Source organism: Paramisgurnus dabryanus, chromosome 7 (assembly GCF_030506205.2).
Source record: "Paramisgurnus dabryanus chromosome 7, PD_genome_1.1, whole genome shotgun sequence".
NCBI classification, from domain to species: domain Eukaryota; kingdom Metazoa; phylum Chordata; class Actinopteri; order Cypriniformes; family Cobitidae; genus Paramisgurnus; species Paramisgurnus dabryanus.
Genome location: NC_133343.1, coordinates 25,430,297 through 25,454,659, shown reverse-complemented (window position 1 = coordinate 25,454,659; position 24,363 = coordinate 25,430,297). Strand labels below are relative to the sequence as shown.

Below are 24,363 nucleotides of genomic sequence, written 5' to 3'. Positions count from 1 at the left end.
TAACGACTACTTTGGTTTAATGGGAATTATAAAAGAAGAGGGTGAATATTTTTCATTGTAGGGTTGTTTTGTTCACACACTGCCAACACACATTTATTTCCAAACACCTTGTAAAAGAGGATTTCGCATAATATGGGCTCTTTAAGGACTTTAAAACAACATGGTATGAAAGTTGAAGGCATGGACAAGTTTGTATTGGTTTAGTTTAGTTTTTCAACAATGCAATGCATGGTTAGAAAATGTTTTTACAGTTATTAAGCTTATGAAGTTTACTTAATATCCAATGCTTTTTTAAGTTTATGGGAAAAGTAATTCAATCATTTGTTTTCTATAATTATGTAGTACAGACTTCAGAAGTACTATAGCCCTATTCTGACAGGATAAGTTTAACATGGGTGGAGATGTAGTAATGCAACTTTACCACAGGATGTCTGTAATATATGGCCAATTTGCACACCATTAGAAATCTCAGTAAAACGACCAAAAGTGGTATTTTGCACTGCCGCCACCTCCCTGTTGTCACGTGCGCATTATTTATATAATTAATTAATCGTTTGGCGGGACATATATAACACACACACATAATATAATTAATCATTCGACAGGACCTATATTTATCACACACACACTTCACACACTTATGTATATATATGTATATATATATATATATATATATATATATATATATATATATATATATATATATATATACACACACAAATATAGGTCCTGTCGAACGATTAATTATATACGCAACGCAGTGCTTCCTCTAAGTGGCTCCATATTTAAAAAGCCACAGAAAATTACGGAATATTTACGTATATATTTACCGCCGGTCTATTTGCACAGGATTAGTATTACCTGAAGTATCATTTCTCTGATCCTTTTACAAAATCTAAAAGTCACAATAATGTTCACTGACATTGTCCGTAATCATTCTTGAGATGGCACATTCAGATGGAACTAAAATTGATGAGACTCTCCAGTAATAATTGCCTTACCCCACCTTATGTAAAACTAATCCCGAATAGGGCTCATGACATTAAAAATCAAGAGCCATTTTCATGGCACACATTAAACGGTTAAGGTTAAGAGATACACGTTGTTCAGTGCTTTTCAATGTCTTCACTAAAAATATTTTAGTCACCATTCATTTATGAAAATAAGTCAAAAGAAGTGAATGTTCTAGCTGAAGACAATCTACTGTCAGGTATGTCAAGTCATATCAAAACCACCCATACAAGACCAAATAACATAAGACATTTTTTTCTAAACCACAAGCTTTAGGTTTAACAAGGCAACAAGTGCACTTTATAAAAAAGTGAAGAAATGCTACACTGTAAAATTGCAGTTTTTCTCCCAAGGTTTGTAAAATGTAAAAAAAACTAACCACTGGACTTAGGTTACCTTTGCTGACCCAGAATGCTTGGTTGGGTAAAATATTGACATTATGGGGTAGTTTTCCGGACAGGGTTTAGAGTAATCCAGGACTAGGCCTTAGGCCCAATCCCATTTCTCTGTCTTACCCCTTCCCCTTACCCCTACCCCTTAGCACGTTCACGTGAGAGTAAGGACCAATTGGGATAGCCCTTTCACTCTCGTGAACGTGCAAAACTAAGGGGTAGGGGTAAGGGGAAGGGGTAAGACAGAGAAATGGGATTGGGCCTTAGTTATATAAGTACTTTTCAGTAGTTTTTACAAACCGGTGTGCATCTTTGGACAAAACAATGGCACTGATATATGTTAAGATATGCCAATGCAGGTTGTTTTTAAATGAAGGTAGCTTAGTCTGGCACTAGGATAAACCCTGTGTAAGTTAATGTAAGCCTATTATTGATTTTGTCCATATTTTACCCAAACATTGGTTAAAACAATCCCAGGAATTTTACTGTGTATTTGTAGTGTAAAAATCTGATAATTTTTTTTATAGTTATTCTGAGTTAATGATCTAATTTCAGGGTTTTTAGTACCTTTGAGATAAAGATTCAAGATTCAATGCGTTTATTGTCATGTAACCAGTGAGGAAAGCGGGTTTCCCTGAGCAATGAAATTCTTACTTTGCCGTCCACAGAGAATGCCAGGACTGTACATACATACACAAACTTTACACGGATACATACATATATACGATGTATGAACATATAGAAGAAAAAAAAAATATATATATATATAAATAAACGTAAACTATGTTCTTATGTAAGTATAGGAAATGTAGAGTTAGAAATATGGACTATATACAAGATGTGCAAATGTACAGTATTAACGATTTAACAGTTTTGAGGTATTAACTTACATGTATGTGCAAGAGAAACAGTAGTGCAGTAATACGTATGGAGTAAGATCTAATATGTGCAAATATAATATGGCAATGATAACAAAACAACAGAAAGTATTTATATTTAGTATTTATAGCAGCAATAACATTAATAGATGTGCAAAGACTGACATGGAGTGCAATATAATGTGATACTAATGGTAGTGCAAATAAATATAACAATGGCAGCAATAATATTAACATATGAGCAAAATTGAGATGGGGGCTACATGAGTAACACTGGCAGTATGGTGGTGGTATTGGCAGCAACATAGTTACAGTGTTCAAATGATGTGGACAGTAGGACTGACTGTCCGCTTAAATGGGTGGCTGTTTAAGAGTCTGATAGCTATGGGGAAAAAGGAGTTCTTCAGTCTGGTTGTCCTACAGTTTACACTCCTGTACCTCCGTCCTGAGGGTAGGAGCGTGAACAGTCCGTGTTGGGGGTGGGTGGGGTCTTTAGATGCAGCTCTTCTTTGGACTCTACGATGGTAAATGGCCTGCAGAGAGGGCAGTGGAGTCCTGATGATCTTCTCAGCAGTCCTCACCACTCTCTGCAGACGCTTGCGGTCGTTCGCAGTATTGCTGCCATACCATGCAGTGATGCAGCTGGTCAGGACGCTCTCAACCACACAGCTATAGAAGTTGTGGAGGATCTTGGTTGACATACCAAACTTCCTCAGCCTCCTCAGGAAGTAAAGCCGCTGTTGCGCTTTCTTAACCAGCTTTCTTAATAAAAGTAGTTCTGAAGCCTTTATTCCTTAATATGATGCATGTCAAAAGCCAATAATCAGATATTCAGAATGAGAAGATGTTAGTTTGACACTCACGGATGCCTCTATTCCTGATCAGGTCATCTCTTTCAATGACCTTGGTGAGGAACCATCTGAGAGGAAATTCGATCCACAGTCAGACAAATTCAAAGCACTTTACTGAGGTTAAAAGCCAAAAAAAGTCAGCAGTCACAGTCATAAGCACCATATCAAATTACTTTTAAAGGACAAGTTTGGTATTTTACACTTAAAGCCCTGTTTTTAGATTTTTTATGATGAAATAGAACGGTTTTGACTGAAATTTCGAAATATGCGGCTGCCCCGAGAATTTTCGGGTGTTTGATGTTTCACCTCCCACCTCTATAATTGCTCTATAGGTGCACTGAAACAATCCTTTGTAAAATGCATTAAACTTTGATTTACAAAGATGTGAAACTCACCGAGTGGTCAGGGGTGTTCACTGATATGCTCACACAAAAATCGCTGCAAAAGACGCATTCCAACAAGTTTTATCGTAGTTTTTGCCAACTCCATTGACTTGTATAAGATGTGCTGTGAGGTACGGTATTACTCCGCGCCAGGGACTTTGTTTCTATTCTTGCAATTGGCAAAGGCGGATTATCGCCACCCACTGGGCTGGAGTGTCTATTATTCAAGCTCTCAGCGGAAGAATGTACGGGTGTGAGGCGTTTGGAAAAATAGGTCCACAAGTTTTTCAACGAACGGTAAAACATCTGTTGGAACGCATCTTTTGCAGCGATTTTTGTGTGAGCATATCAGTGAACACCCCTGACCACTCGGTGAGTTTCACGTCTTTGTAAAAGAAAGTTTAATGCATTTTAGGAAGGATTGTTTCAGTGCACCTATAAACCCATTATAGAGGTGGGAGGTGAAACAGCAAACACCCGAAAATTCTCGGGGCAGCCACATATGTAGAAATTTCAGTCAAAACCGTTCTATTTCATCATAAACAATCTGAAAACAGGGCTTTAAGTGTAAAATACCGAACTTGTCCTTTAAGCATACATCCCAGGTAATATTGTTTATTATAATGTATTTTTTGTCAACCATTTTACAGTAAAGTCTAATTCCTTAACATTAGTTAATTAATTGGACAACATGAATTAGCAATAAACATGGGAATTTAACAGGAATCCTTGCAATGGAAAGTTCATAACCGTATAAACCAAGAGAATAGATATTTTATGTGCTCAGTACATAGTGTATTGCACGCTTTACTGAGACTATTTTACAATGTTTAAAATACAGTTATTGTCATTATGACTGAAGCGTTACATTTAGGCCGCTTCTCCCCAGTAGCAAGTGCCACCAAAGTCCCTTTAGGGAAGTCGCACCAATTGGCGACCATGTTTTCAACGTCTCCAAGCAGTTATTTCAGTCAATTTTGTGTAGATTACCGTACCGTAAGGATCTACATTGTTAGAAAAAAGGTACCAATATGTACCAGATACTAATATGTATTTTTGAGGTACTAATAAGCTCTCTTTGGTCCCAGCATGTACTTCTGAGGTACTAAAATGAAATCCTTAGGTGCAAATCTGTACTTTTTGAGAGGGTACAGCCCTAGTGACAGAAAAGGTACAGTTTTGTACCTTTATTTCTGAGAGAGTAAGACTAAAGTCCTATGTACTTGAATAGAGAAAGATGAATATAGCTAAAATCACAATTAGAAAAACATATTTCTTACCAACAATTTAACATGACATCAACTATACTATAACATTTGTTTCTCAAGCTTAAATTGTGCTAAAAAAACATTTTTTCGAGGTTGTTTCAACTACTGCATGTGCACAGATTGACAAGCACCTCACATGAATCTGTATAGAGCCACTACCCCAGAGTCTTCATTGATTGATGATTGGTTCTTTACAGGAGGGACTTCCGGCATCAAAACTGCAATACAGGGCGTTGCAATGCACCCTATTCAAAATAACAGCAGTGCTCAAACTGTTAAATACAATATCTTTAGTATCACATCATTTAGAGTTTCTGTATTTGAAAGACTTATATAGTTTGTCCTTTTCATAGATTGACAGTAACAACCACTAGTAATGCAGTGTTATTCCTGTTATTTCAATACCCGATCCTGCAAAAGAAGGTCTGGATTGGCACCAATACCGATCCCAGGTATCCCAACGGTGCATCCTAGTTGTAAACACCTGTATCCCACTATAACAGTTATAGTGTTGACTGTATTGCTCAAGCTCAACCTTAAACTCAAGATGTGTTATAAATTATACAAATAACTATAAACCAACATTCGCTCCCAAATTAGATAGTCCCTACTGTGTGTTAGCTTTATTATTATTTTGGATAATCACACTTAGTGACATCAACCTAAGCCTGAGTTTGAGGTTCGGCGATGACACTCGATCATATCCAACTGGCCCAGTTTGGTCCAGTGCTTGGTATTTGTGACCGATCTATTCAATAAGAATCTAGGCGAGGTTTGATCACAATTAGGCCAGCGAGCGGCAGAAACTGGATGGGATGTCTTATATTATTTATCAGTATTCTGCAAATGGGTCTGTAAACAAACCACTATATACCCTTCATGGGCCAAATCATAGTGCTCTTGTTAATCTTTTATGGGGGTAAGCCACACTGTGAATGAACTACAGAACAAGCTCATTTACTGAACTTGACTTTTGATAAAAACTTTCAATTTGATTTAACAACAGGTATTGTTTCGGATTTGTAAAAACTAGTAACTTGATTTTAGCACTTTTTGTATACAGTAGATGGTTTCATCGGGTTATCGTGCGATTACATGTGTCTAAACCAAAGTGAACTTCCGGTCTGTATTTATTTATTGGTCTGGTTAGTGGCTAAACTGATCTTTAAAACAAATACTTTGGCGAATATAAAATGTTTTGGTTTACTAAAGACGAGGGGAGTTGATAAGCATGGATCACAATTGTGTGGAGAGGTTTGGTGGGCAGGCAAAAATTCAAGGACCTGTAGCTAACATTGTATACATTCATTTCACATAGGAACGTTAGCTCAGTGTAGTAGTTTATGCGCATTAGATGTGTTATATGAGTGAAGGTAATTTATTTCCTTTGTTATTAGAAATAAACTATTGTAAAATTACTCTGTTGTTACTAATTTTATGTGGAAGTTGCGTTTAGTCTGCAAAAGCTGTTTGTTTATGTTGTTGCTGCTGAAACCGTCTATAATTGACTCCATATGCGCTTTATTGTTTCCTAATCTTTGAATAAAAGCGACTGCTATATGCATAAATGTAAATTTAAGAACAAAATGCAGTCATTTTCAAATCAGAAACAAACTGTATAAAAATAAGTTTTATACAGAGAAATATGCTAGCACCACTGTAGATGTTATTAATAACAGATGTAATACTGTATAAATTACAGTCTGGCCCTTCTCATTGTAAAAACGTATGTTTTATTAAAAACGACTGGGATGTGCATTCGAAATTTTGGCCTGCTCATAGCAAACTACCGCAATTGGGGATGCAAGTGAACGCTTCGTGAATTTACTTCAGCAATGGGTTCCCGTTTTCTCTCTCGGACCCTGGGGAAATTATCACATCTCAGTCCTAGTCCTTTACCGATAGAGTCCAACGCTGCTAGAAAACTTTCTCTTTCATTTTAATTGCACTGACAAGCTAAGAAATGTGAAATGTACGGGTTTGTAATGAAATTTGTCTAGTGTTTATAAGACTGAATGTGCCGCTGCGGCTGCAGATTTCCAAATATAGTCAGATGAGTGGGTGTCCACTGAAGTTCAGTCTGCCCTAGTTATTCAAATCAGGGCATCCGAACACACACTGCAGACTTACTTGTCAGGTCCTTTTCAGGCTGTCCCATCAGAAAGGTCCACCTCAATAAGAACAACTGGCAGGCGGGACCTTGTCCAGTTTGTTACAATCATGTTTTACGCTGTAGTTGATAATTGTATTAACACTCTTCTTTGAGCATCATAACAGCACATGTAAGGGTTTTTTCTCTGACAGTAATTTATTCATGTTTATAACAGCTTCTTGCCTCATTTAGTATATGGGGATTTATGAATATGCAAATTATTCTCCGCCTCTACTCAATCTCACTGCTTGGACCATAGATATATATGTGAATAGAGGCTACATTTAGCAGTTTCAGACACATAAATGTCAGTCCGGTTTTACACATGCATACGTGAGCTCTTGTTTGCAGCACTAATGTTTAGCTTTGATGTTATCCGGTTAGAGCATTCACAATGCATGTGTGAGCAGCACATGTAAGCATCGCAGATGTAGAACTATGTCTAAGTCTATGTGGCATCCATATGTCTATGTCTATGGTTCAAAAAATCCAGATAATTTACTCACCACCATGTCATCCAAAATGTTGATGTCTTTCTTTGTTCAGTTGAGAAGAATTTATGTTTTTTGAGGAAAACATTCCAGGATTTTTCTCATTTTAATGGACTTTAATGGACCCCAACACTTAACACTTAACTCAACACTTACTGTAACAGTTTTTTTCAACGGAGTTTCAAAGGATTCTAAACGATCCCAAACGAGGCATAAGGGTCTTATCTAGCAAAACGATTGTCATTTTTGACAAGAAAAATAAAAAATATGCACTTTTATACCACAACTTTGCGTCTATCTCCGGTCCTGTGATGAGCCAGCACAACCTTGTGCAATACATCATCACGTCAAGAGGTCACGGAAGATGTATGGGAAACTATGCCCCAGTGTTTATAAGTGTGGAGAAAGAGGACCGTCCCAACGTTGTTGTATGTCAAATTATACTAATTAATGTCTTTGTGTCAGTTTATTGTTTGAAATGGTCCGCAAATGTGCGTTTCATATATGTAACACTTGACCTTTCTACGTCACTACATAATTACGTGAGGTCGTGCTGGCGCATCACAGGACCGGAGATAGACGAGAAGTTGTGGTTTAATTTTTATTTTTCTTGTCAAAAATGACAATCGTTTCACTAGATAAGACCCTTATGCCTCGTTTAGGATCATTTAGAGTCCTTTGAAACTCTGTTGAAAAAAAACTGTTAAGTGTTGAGTTAAGTGTAAAGGGTTGGGGTCCATTAAAGTCCATTAAAATGAGAAAAGTCCTGGAATGTTTTCCTCAAAAAACATAATTTCTTCTCGACTGAACAAAGAAAGATATCAACATTTTGGATGACATGGTGGTAAGTAAATTATCTGGATTTTTTTTTTAAGAAAATTGACTAATCCTTTAACAACAATAAAATCTTTATTATGGGAACATAATTTCATTACTATTATCTAAACTACAGCGAATAAACCGTGATAATATGGGAAATGTTAAAGGTGTCTGAATAAATTTTGGTTTGACTGAAGTTGCCTTAGGCCTAAACATGTTAACTTATCTATATAGCTAATGACGCCGGTGCTAAATATTCTTTTAGATTCAGCTACTGACAAAGATAAAAACACAACATAAAACAGATAAACCAAAAACAAACGGCATTGGGTGAAGTATTTTTTAGGAAGGCAGCTTTAGGTTTCTCTCAGTTTCCTGAACAGACAACCTGTTCCTAGCGTCTGTTAAGACCAGAGGATATTTCACAGGCCAGTGGAGTGACTAACATCATGCCGTCTCCATAACTCTGTGAAATATTTCTTTGGCAATGGGAGAAACACTGCCAATGCTTAGGGGCAGGATGGAGCCATCCTGGAACAAAGGCTAAGATCCCCCTACAGAATATGGAGATCTGTCCATGATCGATATTCACTGACTCAGAGATACAAGAGTGTTTTAGCAGTGGTGAGAGGCGACCTCGGGGTCGGGCTTAGCTACGTCCGACGTTGTGAAAAATAGTTAAGCCCGTTGTTGCACAGTCTGAACTACGACCAAACGCAGCTACGCTCAGCATAGATTATGTAATCCAGGCTAAAAACAGCCGAATGACTTGTGGGAACTTAAACGTTGTTAAACAGTGTAATTCACAATAAAGTTGTGTAGTGTAATCAGGTCAATCTGCGTGTCAACCTCGTCCTCTCTATGCAAACGAATGGGCCACTGCTCTACATAAATAAATTATGTACACTTACAATAAAATTTTCAGAAAGATGGTTTTGCTCCTTTAAGGTAGTTGTTATCACGCTGATATATGTTTAATTGTTCATTTTTGTGATAAGTTTCATTTTAGCTAGTAATTTGATGCACGTCGTTATGATTGGTGTGATTGAATTGGGCAAACAAGCGTTTGGGTGGACCGCGGCTCCACGGACGATTCCTTCTGCGCATGCCTTGGCTCCAAACTGACATTTTTACGTAACATGGCGGCGACCATGGTCGGACATTTTTGGCTTCAATTCATTACAATGGAAGAAGGCGACGTTGCGTCGTCCATCTTTTTTTACAGTCTATGGTATAACCGCAGTGATATTTAGACGCTATTCACGTTTACTATGGTTAAAAGCTTACACTTACTGCCGCCAGCTAATAGATGAAAAATGAAAGCTTTCCTTCCACATGTTTACCAGTGCACTCTTCCTCAAGATGCAAGCGTCAAGTGCAGACCCATTAAACACAATTAGTAAACGAAAGGCTTTACCATTTGCACAAAAGGTGATAATTTGCAGATGAATTCTAACAGCTCTGGTTTCAAACGAAATTAACGGAAAGCTTTTAATAACTTCGCTATTGTGTCTTTGTAAATATTTATGAAAGCACACTGCTCACGTATCCTGTTCATTAGACGCACCAATGTCACATTTCATTATTTCTATTTTTGCCATAAAAAAGTCAGTACTTTATACTTACGCCTACCCTTGCCTAGATGTAAGTTTTAGTCTCAGAGGTGCGCTAGGCCTAGATGGTTCAACAGGTGTAACTTCTATGTCTGATGTGAAAGTGAATTTTAGGTCCAGAGTCCAGACTAGTCTTATAAGCCCAGCTGGTGCAACCAGCCCCAGGATACGGGGGTTATGAAATGTCACTCTATTCTAATTAAACACATTGGAGGTAAGCAGTGGCAGAATTTGTGTTAGCTTTCTAAACATCAACACCTGAGTTAGGTCTGGGGTCAGAAATCAGGTAAATGCCTCGACATGCTTAATACTGTATGTTCTGTTAGGCTCTGTGTTATCGCACATTCCTTGGACAGTATTTACCATGATGGTTTTTTGGTAAAATAAAGCATTTGCAAAGTCTTTGGTGGGTACAGTGAGACAATAATAATTTATTGGTAGTATTTCTCTCATTGGGGCATGGATCCTGTTTACACAGCTGACAGAAAAAGGTTCATCTACTTGTATATTTATTTCAAATTCTAATGCAGAAGGTAGAATTTATCTATCATCTGCCTTATATTTATTCATCAGATTAGTGTTCACAAACATTCAGAATATGGATCAGGCACAGCTATAAATGAATCAAGAAGATTTATGCTAGACATAAATATTTATTCTTGTATTTTGCATTATTTGTAATAAAAAATGTCCTTATGAAACACGGGTTATTTAATTTTTTTGTGTATGTTAGTGACTATCATTGTGTCACTCACATCATTAAACTGCAAAAAAAATGATTTTCAAGAAAAAAAATCTTATTATTTTTGTGTTGTTTTCAGAAAAAATATAAAAAAATTCTTAAATTAAGATGCTTTTTCTTGATGAACAAAACGACCCAATAAAATGAGTCTAGTTTTTAGACCAAACATATCCAAGTTAAGTGATTTTGTCTTGAACATTTTGCTTAAACACTAAATTTTAGAACATTTCAAGAAAAATTTTCTTACCCCAATGGCAGATTTTTTTGCTTGTTTTATGCACAAAATCACTTAAATTTGATATTTTTGGTCTAAAAACTAGACTTATTTTCTTGGGTAATTTTGCTCATCAAGAAAAAGCATCTTAAAGCAACACTATGTAGTTTTTTTACCTTTAAATAATGTCTCTAAAATTATTTCAGTGATAGAACAACTTATAACTGGACAAATTGTACTGTTGCTGCAACCTGAGCAACCTCCTAGCTGCTACAAGCACACTCTGAAAGTGGCGGTGGAGGGTAGGAAACACAGCCCCGCCCCTCCCCTTGCCTGCAGAAGAGTGTCTGATACCAGGCACTGTTGCGCTTTTCAACCACATGGGGGAGCTGTAAGTCATTTTTACATGGAAACTACATAGTGTTGCTTTAATTTTAGAATGTTTAGATATTTTTTCTAAAAACAAGAAGAAAAAACTAAGAATTTTTTTCTTGAAAATCATTTTTTTGCAGTGTATATACACTATATATATATATACTGCAAAAAATTACTTTCTAACTTGGTATTTTTGTCTTGTTTTCAGTAGAAATATTTAAAAATTCTTAAATCAAGATGTATTTTCTTGATGAGCAAAATGACCTAAGAAAATAAGTCTAGTTTATAGACAAAATATATACAATTTAAGTTAATTTAAACTTAAAACATGCAAAAAATCTAAACAAAAATCTAAAAAAAAGTTTTCATTTAATTTAAGCAAAAATTCTCACCCCATTGGCAGATAATTTTGCTTGTTTTAAGCACAAATTCACTTAAATTGTATAGTTTTTGTGTAAAAACTAGACTTATATTCTTAGGAAATTTTGCTCATCAAGAAAATACATCTTGATTTAAGATTTTTTAGATATTTCTACTGAAAACAAGACAAAAATACTAAGTAAGAAATACATATTTTCAGTGTACTGCACTTGTAACGTGTGCATAAAACCTATTTATTTTGTACATGATATTTTTATTTTAACCATTTTTTATTTCAGCCATCTGATGGTAAATGCTTCATTTGAGATGGATTTTTCAATTAATCAGTTCACTAAATCATATGTTATTTTGTTAAGTCTCTGTGAAGTCAATATAAAAATTGTTTCTAAACACATTATACATTTTAGAAATGTACAAATGTGTTAAAAATGTGCATTGCTGGAACATGCTAAAAAGACTGTAAACTACTGAATCACAGAGCTAGATTATTTGGGCAGGGTTAAAACGGGGGCTCAACTTGAGCCACTGCGCATGGCCCTGGCCCAAACACAATCCCAAGCATCCATTCAGGTTGTATTTGTATTTTAAAGTTAATAGAGAAGGCAGATTTCCTGAAAGTGGGCGTGGTTACATCACAGACACGCCTCCACCGCTTGAGAGCAGAGAATGCTGCCTATTTTATAACTTATGACTTATTATTATATTCTTATAACTTATTTTATTTACTTTCCGTTTTTCCAGTATTCAAATATGGTTGGGTGGTTAATAACACATTTTTCCGTGGTGTGACAAATTCAGAACACATTTAATATCTGACTTTACATGGATTTTAGATGATAACTTTTAATGACATACAGATGTACAAATAAGATGAGTGAGAATATAATAATCATTGTTCAATTCACTCTCAGCACACAGTCATCAGCTATGGTGCCTTTTATTGAATCCTGGAAAATGTACTATTTTTACGCACTAGCGATTTCACCTGAACATGGCTGTTCTGTCACTAAGAACTGAACAGAGAATTAAACCTCTTTCCATGTGAACATCTGTCAAACAAATCTGTCTTTTTTCACCTTCTGACCGTCTGAGTGTCTCATATTGAAAATCAAAAGTGAAAAGTGGAGTATGATATAAAACGTGTTGCTTTTCTGAAATCTTATTAAAGGAAAATCTCACTTATTATTTTGTTGACTGCTCTGTGAGACTGCAGAGCAGCAGATGCTGTATATCACTAATCTAAACACAATCCATCCAGCTTTGTCGTTTTCTATAATAGCACAAGTAAAATGGATTTCTTTTAAAACAGATCCCTCTGGCCATGCCTCTTTAATTCTGGACAGACGTCTGCTTTATATTATAACTATCTTTCTGTTCACAGATTGACCATTAATGCAGAATGCCAGCTTCAGCTTCATAACTTTCCTATGGATGAACATTCCTGTCCCCTCATCTTCTCTAGTTGTGAGTACTTTAGTCTCCACTGGTTACATTTCTCTCTCTCTTTCCTGCTATTCACCCTTACATTTACTGTATTTACATGAATATATTGATTGTAAGCATTTAGTATCATCATCTTTTTTATTTATACAATTGCAATATGGATGTGGCAACTTTATCTTTTTGCAAGGCCCGATTATAACTGCACAATATGAAGACCCAGTTATTTCTTGCACAAACAACCACAATAATGTAATAACATTTCAAAAGAATAAACAACACCCGAGAATAAATAAATGCCTGAGATAGACAATTATCAGAAATGAGTAGGGCTGGGCAAAATTTTTCGATTAATCTTTTTTTTCGTGGTCGATTTAAAATCAATTCTCAAAGAGCACGAATCGTTTTTTTTTTGTCATATTTATTTCCGCAAACATTGAACGTAAGATTAACGTTAATCTAATTACTAGTCTTCTTCACTAGATGTCACCCTCTTTTTTGCCTTGCGCGATGTTACCAAGGAGTGAGAGGCAAGCCTGTCATTCATTCATTCAGTGTTTAAAATGGCGGTTTCAGGTGCTTTGTCGACGTTGATGCCACCTTCACATAAAATGTCAGAGGTATGGAAGCATTTTAGATTTCACAAGCAAGACGACGACGATAGTGTTGTGGCCTTTAATTTCTTTTTATTAATTACCCACTTGTAAACTTCTTTTCACTGTTCTTTTTTATTAATATAGTATTTGTATTAAATCTATAGTCATTGAGTTGAATCGAGAATGGAGTATAAAAACTGACCCGAGGACCGGAATCGAAAATCGAATTGAAAATCGAAATTATTTTTATAGCTTGCGAATTAAAATCGAATCGATCTGGAACATCTGAATCGATACCCAGCCAGAATGTTGTTTCTCCTATGTGACCCAGGACCACAAAAGCAATCATACTAAATAATCATCTGAAAGCTGAATAAATAAACTTTCCATTGATGTACAGATGTATAGAATAGGGCAATATAAATATTGAGAAAATTGTCTTGAACGTTGTCCAAGTGAAGTCCTTGGCAACACACATTACTAATAATGCATACATTTTTTATATATTTATGATAGGAAATTTACAAAATATCTTTATGGAATATGATCTTTACTTAATATCCTAATGATTTTGCCATTAAAAATCGATAGTTTTGACCTATACAATGTATTGTTGCCTATTTCTACAAATATACAAATATGATTGGTTTTGATCACATAATTTATGATGAATGCCAGTGCAGTGTTCAATGCACACTTGCTGTAGAGATAGTGTCACAGTTAACAAAGAAAAACACATTATTTTTGTCTTACACTGTATGTTGTTGACAAAATGACAAAAACATGCTGAAAACTAGGCCGTGGGTTTCATTAACATGTATAAACCAAGGCCACAGATAGCTTTGTAATTATTCGACTTGTCCACTGGGCTCTTGAAGGCAGATATCATTAGTAAGTTGTCAATGACATTACTCAAGGGTGATGGAAATAGGAGAGGTAGCTGTGGTGTTAAAAGACTTAGCAAGAGGGGGGTAGCTAAATTTGGAAAAGTGTAATATGTTTTCACACCTTTTCTGTTTCTCCCACACCCTTCTTTGTAACCTCTTATATTCACATTAGCCCACTCTGACCTTTCTCAAAACAGCCATGATCAAGGAATAATAATGATAGTGTTGTGCTTAAATTTAACTGGTTTTACCAAAATACATGTACATTTATAATATACATACATTATATAAAATAAAATGTATATGTAATGATGATGCATGTTTACTTAATATTTAAATAGACGGATCCATGTTTTCTATAAATTTTCCATTAAATTATGTGATCTGATGAGTTTAAAGCTGTTTGTTTCTTCCGCAATTGTGTAGCTTTCTCCTGGGTCCTAAAGTACACGCTATTTTTCACAACATATGCAGACCATAGACACAGACCGATGACTTGTTGACTTGTCCTGTGTTTTTTATGAAAATCTGATATATTCACTTGTGTTTTATCTGAACTAGTTAAACATTTATCTCACGACCCCAAATGTGCCGTGATTAATGTTAATGTTAATTTATTTGATGTTTATGCGAACAAAAGTGCACTTGCGTGTATGTTAAACCAGTAGAAAATTTGTGGTAATATCATAGTAATGTAAAGTTTTATACCATTTCATCTCTAGTTTGTACTTTGTTTACATTTGACTCATACTGTGTGGTCGTGTCACTACTATTGCACTTTAAAGCAACACTAAAGACTTATTGCTCCTTGCTCCCCCTACAGGTTAGAAGGGTAATTGTTCATTACCACTGTCGTAAATACTGCAGCATAGCTGGCTCTGATTGGATTGTAGGTCTGCCATAAAGCAAGTTTTTGTAGTTTTCACTCGAACTACAGGACCACTACCCGACGATTGGAAACTTCTTTAGTGCGGTTTTGGCCGATAGAGGGCTGCAAAGCGAATGTGAAAGTGCCGTTCACCCTGTTTTGAGTGGATGAACCACTGAAACTTTTTTGGAAACGTTATTTTAAGGTAAAAAAAACTCTTTGGTGTTGCTTTAAAGACGGGGTGCATGATCTCTGAAAGCCAATGTTGACGTTTAAAATCACCTTAACAAACACGCCCCTACCTCAATAGAATCTGGACTCTTTTGATAGACCCGCCCCACATATACACAACCCAGGCAAGGATGTCGGTTGGTAGACACGCCCCTTACTGTTGATTGGAAGTGTGTTTTGGTACTCGTCCCGACTCCCTTTTCCAAAGCGTTTCTCAAAAATCGTGCACCCCGCCTTTAGTGCTGCTTTTGCCACCTTATGACAATAGATTTACACTTCGAATTAGGTAGTCTGTTATCAATGACAGCTCATTGAATGGCTCATTTTCTATATTTTTTATTCCGCCATAAACATCATTACCGCAAATATTCTTAAAACATCATGATATAATTTTATACCTGGATGAGGCTGTATTATTAGTTTCAGGAAGTTGTTTTTTTTAGGAAAAAAAACGTTGGAATGTTATAACTGGTCCCATGTAAGAGTTGTTATTTGTTAGTAATACTTTTATTAATGATAATAGTATATGCTAATACTTCAGTATGGTCAGTTGTGTTTACCACCACCATTACTGATAATTAGTTTTGATTTGTAAAAGCATAATACCGAATAAATGTGTTGCTCAAGTTGCTTGCTCAAGAGATTACACTACCATCATTCCTAGGATGCAGAGCAGAGTCTAGTTGGTCAGTGCATTTTTACAATCGTTTTTTGATTTCCCTGACGTGTAATACTCAACATTTCCCTTTGCACTGCACTACATATATTTTATTGCTTTATATTTGTTTTGTGTTGTATCCCTGAGGTGTACAAACAAACAAACAAAAAAACCCTGTCTAGTCCAGGTCAAGTTCAGTTCTGTTTAAAGGACTTGGTGCTCTCTGTCGACATCTGTAGTTACAAAACAAAACTTCAAGTTATTTGCAGAGTACCGGTGTTGTGTTGTTTTTTTACATCAGTTGTGTTGGCAATTTTTCTTCATGGGGGATCTGATATTTTTTATTCTTTGTTTATTGACATGATATAAAAACAAGATTGAAGGATGGAAGCTACAAAATCTCTGAATGTACTGTAAGTCAATGTTATGGTTTATCGTAGTAACTCTAGGAATACAATTTGGTATAGCATTCAATGTATAGTATACAAAAGATGGATGTGATAAATTCTCTGCGCTGTCCTACACAACAGAGATGCCAGATTGGGGGTCATGTGATCTTGCTGACAATGATGATGTGTCGTTGTCCTGCATTTTTCACTTACAGCTTACAGACTTACAGCTCTCTGGGTCTCAATTTAGTGTATTTAACTCTTGCTGAATGCTAGTAAAAATTGCCTTTGGAGAGTAAATAAGTAATGGATAATGTACTGTCAGTCGGTCATTATCGCAAAATACACCCGACAGGGTGATCTTCGACGCTCCATAAGGGGCTTATTTTGCGTTAATGACTGACTGCCTGTACATTATGCTACCTATTACATAGCGGCTTACCAAATAATTGAAAAAATGGACATGAAATATTGATTTGAGTTGAAATTATTTTTATTACGTGAGAAGAAAGAGACTCCAGAGTGCTACAATAGACAAAACTAGCACAGTGTTAGAAATCAGTTGTCAGGGACGAAGGTAAAATCAAATCATATACATATTAGTGCTGGGAAAAGATTAATCGTGATTATTCACATTCAAAATAAAAGTGATTTTTTTTTTGCATAATGTGTTTGTGCACTGATTGTAATTATTATGTATATTTAACCACACACACATACATATAGTAATTTCAGATTTTTTTAATTTATATATATATTTTAAAATTTATATATAATATAGAATATATACAAATATATTACATAATGCATACATGAATGTGTGTGTATTTATATATACAGAATAATTACACAGAGCACAAACTCATATATTATGCAAAAAACACTTTTATTTTTAATGCGATTAATCGTGTATATATATATATATATATATATATAGATAGATATATAGATATATAGATATTTATAGATATATAGATATAGATAGATAGACAGACAGACAGACAGACAGACAGACAGACAGACAGATAGATAGAGCTGGGTATTGATTCAGATGTTCCAGATCGATTCGATTTCGATTCACAAGCTATCGAATCGATTCTCCTTTCGATTCCGATTCTCGGATGGATTTTTATGCTCGATTCTTGATTCGACTTAATGAATATAGATTTAATACAAATACTATATTTATAAAAAAAGAACAGTGAACATAAGTTTACAAGGGTAATTAATCAAAAGAAATTAATAACCACAAAGCTGTATATTAAACTCTTTTATTTTAGGTACACTTGGGTACATTAAAAAAGAACCCATCTCTAATTTTCAAATGCATACAATTATATTAAATAAAATACAATTTTGATGCAAGAAAAATATGCTGAAAAAAGTCATTCCTTGATCAAACAGGATCAGGTTATTTCATTTTTTAAAAATCGATTTGTGGCCTTTGAGAATCGATTTTGAATCGACCAGGTTTAAAAAAAACGATTAATCGAAAAATTGATGTTTTGCCCAGCCATAAATATATATACAAATGTGTATTATTTTATAAAAAATATGAACTGAAAAATGCATGCCAGAAAAATGTACTGTATAGCTGATACATTTTCAATTAATCTTTAAATATACAGAGGCGTGGCAAATTTAACCAAGGGCTCTTTTTGCACTACCATTAAATACAGTAAAGGACCAAATCATTGTGGGAAATAGGACAATGAGCCATATTAAACAATCCCTCAAGCTTTTGGACAGCATTACTGCTACCTCGATGCTACTGTCTCCCATTTCCCAGCTGCATTCTTCATTTGTTTTTGAAAAACTAGCTGGGTTTCAAGCCCTGCATTTCCAATCCAATTGATATGCAAATGAAGGTTAATGCCCATTAGACTGGACCTTCCCCATGTTAGTGGCCACATAGGAGTGAACATACTCAGACTGAAATGCCTGCCCCGTCTCATTCACAGACAAAATGGCCCCACATATGTACCCCGAGAGAAGCAATTTGGCAGAAAGATTATTTTAATATTTCACACCTCGCTGCCCAGCAGAGCAGTCTGTCCTCCGAAGCATATTTAACAGACTCAAACATACAGAGATATAGTCCCCGACTGCATAAACAAACAGATAAATGAAATGCTCCCAAGCCGGCGTGTGTTTATATCTGTCTGCCCTGAAGGGAACGAGAAGCACTGAGGTGTTCAACAGACCTCACACCAGGCACCGGAACCACAGCGTGGGCATCTTTTTACTTGCGTTTGTCACAAAGAATATCACCTGCTGTCTGGTAATGGGCTTCATTGTACTGTATAGTGGCATTAGGGAGACATATTTTGACTGATTTTTTATAGTTCACTTTCGTAGGACAGTGAAGCATGTCAGGAAGTAGTTTGGAGAGAGAAGGAATGAGATTGGGAAATTGGGCGAAGACCCAGTTCGAACTTGCACCCTTGCATGACTGTCATTGCTGTTAAATAATGGATTTGGACATTTCAGTCACCTTTATAACAAAATGGCTAAAATGTTAGACCTACAATGTAAATCTTTGCCATAGTAAAAGCTATGTCCTTATTGCAAGAAAAACAAACAAACATGAACACGCCACACTGTCACCCACTACAAAGTCACATTATTCAGATAAAGTAATACCCTGCTTTGACAACATGCATCATTAACTGAACTTTTTTGTCACATTGCATCCATCAAGCAATATAACTGAACAGTGTTTGGAGACCCAAGGGTAAGTCATTGGTCATGAAACGCGTACGAGTGCTCTTGATGATTGATGGAGAGTTCAGAGTCATTTAAAAAGTGGGAAAATGCTTTATGTGCCTGCAAATCCTGCAGAAACCAACTGTTGTGGCCTTTACTGATGGAAGCTGCTTTTCCACAGCGTAGAATCACCTCTGTGCCATTAATTCGGAATTGCTTTGACCCCTTCTTCATAGGAACGCTCACGGTGGAAGACATTACCATTTCTATCAAAGCAGGTTTTTTTCTGCATAAAGGCAGTCATGAATAGACTCATCTGCTGATACCACTCCGACACATTGGACCATTTATTGGTCTTGTTTAAAAGCTTATCAAAACATTCTGGATAAATGTGGTGGACTAATTTAAAGTGGTGGACAGTAACAAAGTAGTTGTACTTGGTACCGTAATATATTTTATATAAGTTTCTACATTTTTTTAGCATTTTAATTTTGAACTTTGAATTGGGATGCACCCAAAGCATGCTCTATAGAACAGTTTGTCCGTTTAGGGCTACTGTGGAAACATGGCAGCACGAAATGGCGACTTTCATAAGGGTACCTGTCCTGCGGTGTATGTAGATTAAAACAATAATAAAGGTTTTTTTTAGCAATGAAATAGGTGCACTTTAATATTTTATTATCGGTACTTTTATTGAAATACTTGATCTGTGTTCTGTGTCCACCACAGCTAATTTGCACTTGTTAGAGCTTCCGATATAACATGTAATGTTTGTTATTTTAAAGTGATGAGGCAGAGAATTGGGAACTGGAAATTAGGAGGTGAATGTACAATAGGCAAAAAAGCTATTCACCAGAAACTCAAATTTAATCTAAGATTTAAACTAATCATTTTCTCTGTCAGATTTGACTGGCAGTTTATTCAATACCCTTTGTTCTCAGATGTTACAGCAACATAACAAATCCTAAAAAATCACAATAAAAACATAATAAACCTGTCTTTTGTGTCAGTATGTGGAAAGTCGTAGCTTGTTTTTTAATTTTCCGTTATTTCGTCTTGTGGCCCATCCGCTCTCATTTGAAACACACTAGTGGTTACATCTCTATCATTGCAGTTTCGAATGCTGTAATAAGATTCTGTTATTGAACTTCAAAGCCTTGTTTCCAATTCTGTTTAATGTTCTCAGAAACAATTTACAGGATTCAAATCACTGACATAATCCAACACTTTAAAGGTCTGTAAAATCAGTGGGTAGGTACATATTATCCTCATTCAGTTATAGCATCATCAAAGGCAGGCAAACAGAAAACGTAAATAAAAAGTTTATGAAGATAAAAGTTTGATCTGTAACAGGTTTAAACTGTGTGTGTGCGTGCGTGTGTGTGCGTGCGTGCATGTCTGCGTGCGTTTTCCTGACTAAAATTAAATGAAAAACTATTTCTATAAAACGAGATTTAAAGCAACACCAAAGAGTTTTTTTTACCTTAAAATTACCTTAAAACGCTTCCAAAACAGTTTCAGTCATTCATCCACTCTAAACAGGGTGAACAGCACTTTCACATTCGCTTTGCAGCCCTCTATCGGCCAAAACCGCACTAAAGAAGTTTCCAAACGTCGGGTAGTGGTCCTGTAGTCCGAGTGAATACTACAAAAACTTGCTTTACGGCAGACCTACAATCCAATCAGAGCCAGCTATGCCTCAGTATTTATGACAGTGGGTAATGGACAATTACGCTTCTAACCTGTAGGGGGAGCAAAGAGCCAAAACTCTTTGGTGTTGCTTTATTTAAAAACTGATATTGTAAGTTTATCAATGAAAGGATGCTGTGTTTTAATTTGAGTAAGGTGATTTTCGGACACCATTTATAGTGTTGATCTTGGAGAAAATCAGTTGGCTGAGTTCATTAAATGAGGTAGAAGTGTTTAAATGATCACGAGGAGAGCTGCAGTCACCATTACCGTATACCTCTATGCACTAAATGAGCACACAGAGACCTGTTAGTACCTTGATGTCACTGGATATGGTAAGGATTAATGATTAGGAATTTAGATGCCTCTAAATGCCACTTCTGTCAAAAAATGAGACTGATATTAACTAAATGCTCTTTGCAAGTCTTTAAAGTATTAAATGCTACACTAATAGTTTGAATCTTGTTTAACCTCATTTCAATAAAATTATTGCACCATGTACAGGAACTGTATATATAAGCAAAGTATCCAATCAGCCTGTTTACAGTCCCATATAATAAGGGTCTGCAAGTCTATTGGAGCATGACAAAGTTGTGGAGGAATTTTGCTATGTCATTAGATAAAACTGCAAAGATGTCCCCAGTGCTTTGAGTAGTGTTGGATGTGATGATGCCTCCAGGAGTGATCGAGTCCATCCAAAAAGAATAGCACAGTTCAGTGATCCAGAACCGAAGAGGTATGGATGCATTCAATTTTGCATACACATCCAATGGGTTCCGGATCATGGGGTCTGGCTGCTTTTTGGATCTCCTGGGTAAATCATTTTTCATCTGAGTTTAATATATCAACTTGTCTGAGCCAATAGTACACAAATAACAATGTTGAGATTTAGTCGTGAAGATCAGATTTGAGATGAGGTGTGCTGTACTGCATTTGTTGTGTGAATAAAACTTTCTGAATGCAACTATTCAAAAATAGGATGCAGTGTTGTGTCATATACATTTTTAAGTGTTCTTTAGACATTTTATGAAAACAGACAAACATAACAATACACCTGTTAAGAACCTATGCAATAGCTCTCTAGTTCCTCAAATTTTGTATTAGCTTATTCTGCATTGACGATGCCCATACACTGAAACCCACCTAAGCGACTCAATATAAGTAAGCCTAAAGCACTCCACAGTCATTCGTGCTTTTATAGCCACCATACTTATTTTCTCATTTAGTTCTTAAAGCCATATTTGTCACACTAACCCTGACTGAACCCATTTCAACAGTATGTCTCGCGTGGCAAGAGTTTGTCTCAGTGCATATTCATGCTAATGCTGTGTGCTAGCTGTCCTTATTACTGAGTGTGGAGGAGGTGATCTCCTATAAAAAATGTGTGACTAAAGAATTGGCCCGCTCCGCTTTTGTCTGCAAGATACAAAGCTTTACTTTGCTACTCAATTCCCCACATTATTCATTGCTCCTTTTTCTGATTTGCTATTTAAATACAAAAATAACACTCGTCTCCTCTCTAATAAAATCAGAATGTTTAGGAAAGAACTGCTTAATTATGCTTATTTACTCTAAACTATTGTTAGAAAGGTCAAAACGACAAATATGTTTTGTGCAAGGTGACCGGTGACCCTTTCGCACCTTATGCGAGAAGCTTTCCTTTAAACCACATCTGCTTCTGCTCAGGTAATAGGCTAAGACTGAAGCCCCTTAAGAATGAGATCCCAGATGCGCCCCTGGCCATGTCCATTCTTGCTATGTCCATATCCTCACATTAAAGGTGTAATGTGTAACTTTAGAAAGATCTCTTGACAGAAATGGAATATAATATATAGTGGGGAAAATAAGTATTTAAAAAATCAGCATTTTTATCAGTAAGGGGATTTCTAAGTGGACTATTGGCACAAAATTTCCACCAGATGTAGCCATCAAGCCAAATATTAAATTCATACAAACAAAAATCAAAACATTTAAGTATACAAGTTGAGTCATAATAAATAAAGTGAAATGACACAGTGTATCTACATACACTGCGGGTTACAGTAGCCCTAAACAGACCAAACTGTTCTACAGAGTCTCAGACGACAACATTTTGGACAGTGGCAGCCACCGTGGCTTATCGAAATTTAGGTTGGTTGCAATTCGCAATCTTACCACAAGAGTCCGTTAAAAAAACTTATTACACCTTTAATGCTGGGTATACACCAAAAGATTTTTTACATCTTATAAGATTTTTAAAATGTGATTGACCACAAACATGATGATAATAAATCCTAGATCTAACAGTTTTGCACCTATGATGTGTGGTGTGCCATGATGTGTCAAAGGCAGCACATCACACACAAACAGATTTTCAACCAGAGTCTCGACTGTGAACACAGGAAATCTTGCAAAATCTCGCGAGACTTCAGAATAAGCATGGTGGACGATATTCAGGAAGAAATTTCAATGACAGTGTTTGGAATGATTTTCACAGAAAAGTCAAGGAAAAAAGAAAAGGGTTTGGGTGAAATCATGGAGACAGCGGGAACATGGTCTGTACAAGTTCACTTTGCATCAACTTCACTTTATGCTGCGCCATGACTGCTTCCGTCTTCCATCGTCTCGCTTTCTGATTGAATATTGTTTAGTTTTACGTGATAATCTCAAGAGCATGCGCGCGTTTGTCCTCGGGGTTCTCCACACATCAGGATTTCTGATCGTAATTATTAAACATGTTTAATATTTACAATTCGCAAACAGGGAGGCTCCAACATTCTTCCGATCAGGTTTGGACACTTTAAACACACCTCACATCAAGGGAACATCTGATAAGATAATCTGTAGAACCATCATGATAATCGGGACATAGCTAGGATTGTCGGAAGGGGTGAAATCGGCCCAAAATCAGCCGATTATCTTTTGGTGTGTACCCAGCATAAGCCAATCTCACCTGAGAGGGAAACTTCTACATTGGGTATATTAGTAATGTGTTCTAGTCTTGTGCTAAATAAACCTGATAAATCATTTCTTGAGTGTTGAAATAGTCTCTTTTTCAAAGCATATTGTTTGATTTCTTCAATACTCTAGTTGCTTGAGTAGTAGCTATAAGAGAAAAGGCTGCAGTGTGGAGATTTTCAGTGTAAATTTTAATATATTTTTTTTTTGTGTTCCTGAGCCATACATTTTCTTCAACACCTGACCATGACATTGGCAGGATGCGTAAACCTAACATATGGCTCGTATTTCATCCTCCGCAAATCAATAGTAACCTCCTTTGTTGATGAATGATGAAATTACAAAGTTATTTGTTTTGGTAGCACTGCATTCTTCACACAGCTTATTTGGTT

At 36.0% G+C, this 24,363-nt stretch overlaps 1 protein-coding gene across 3 annotated transcripts in view; it reads left to right on the top strand.

Moving 5' to 3' along the window:
* Window positions 1-24,363, top strand: part of gabrg3 (gamma-aminobutyric acid type A receptor subunit gamma3) — a 163,535-nt gene that overhangs the window by 105,698 nt on the left and 33,474 nt on the right. For all 3 annotated transcript variants that reach the window (XM_065272593.2, XM_065272591.2, XM_065272592.2), the window contains exon 5: window positions 12,952-13,034. In XM_065272593.2, the coding sequence (XP_065128665.1) occupies window positions 12,952-13,034 (83 nt within the window). The remainder of the gene's footprint in view (window positions 1-12,951; window positions 13,035-24,363) is intronic.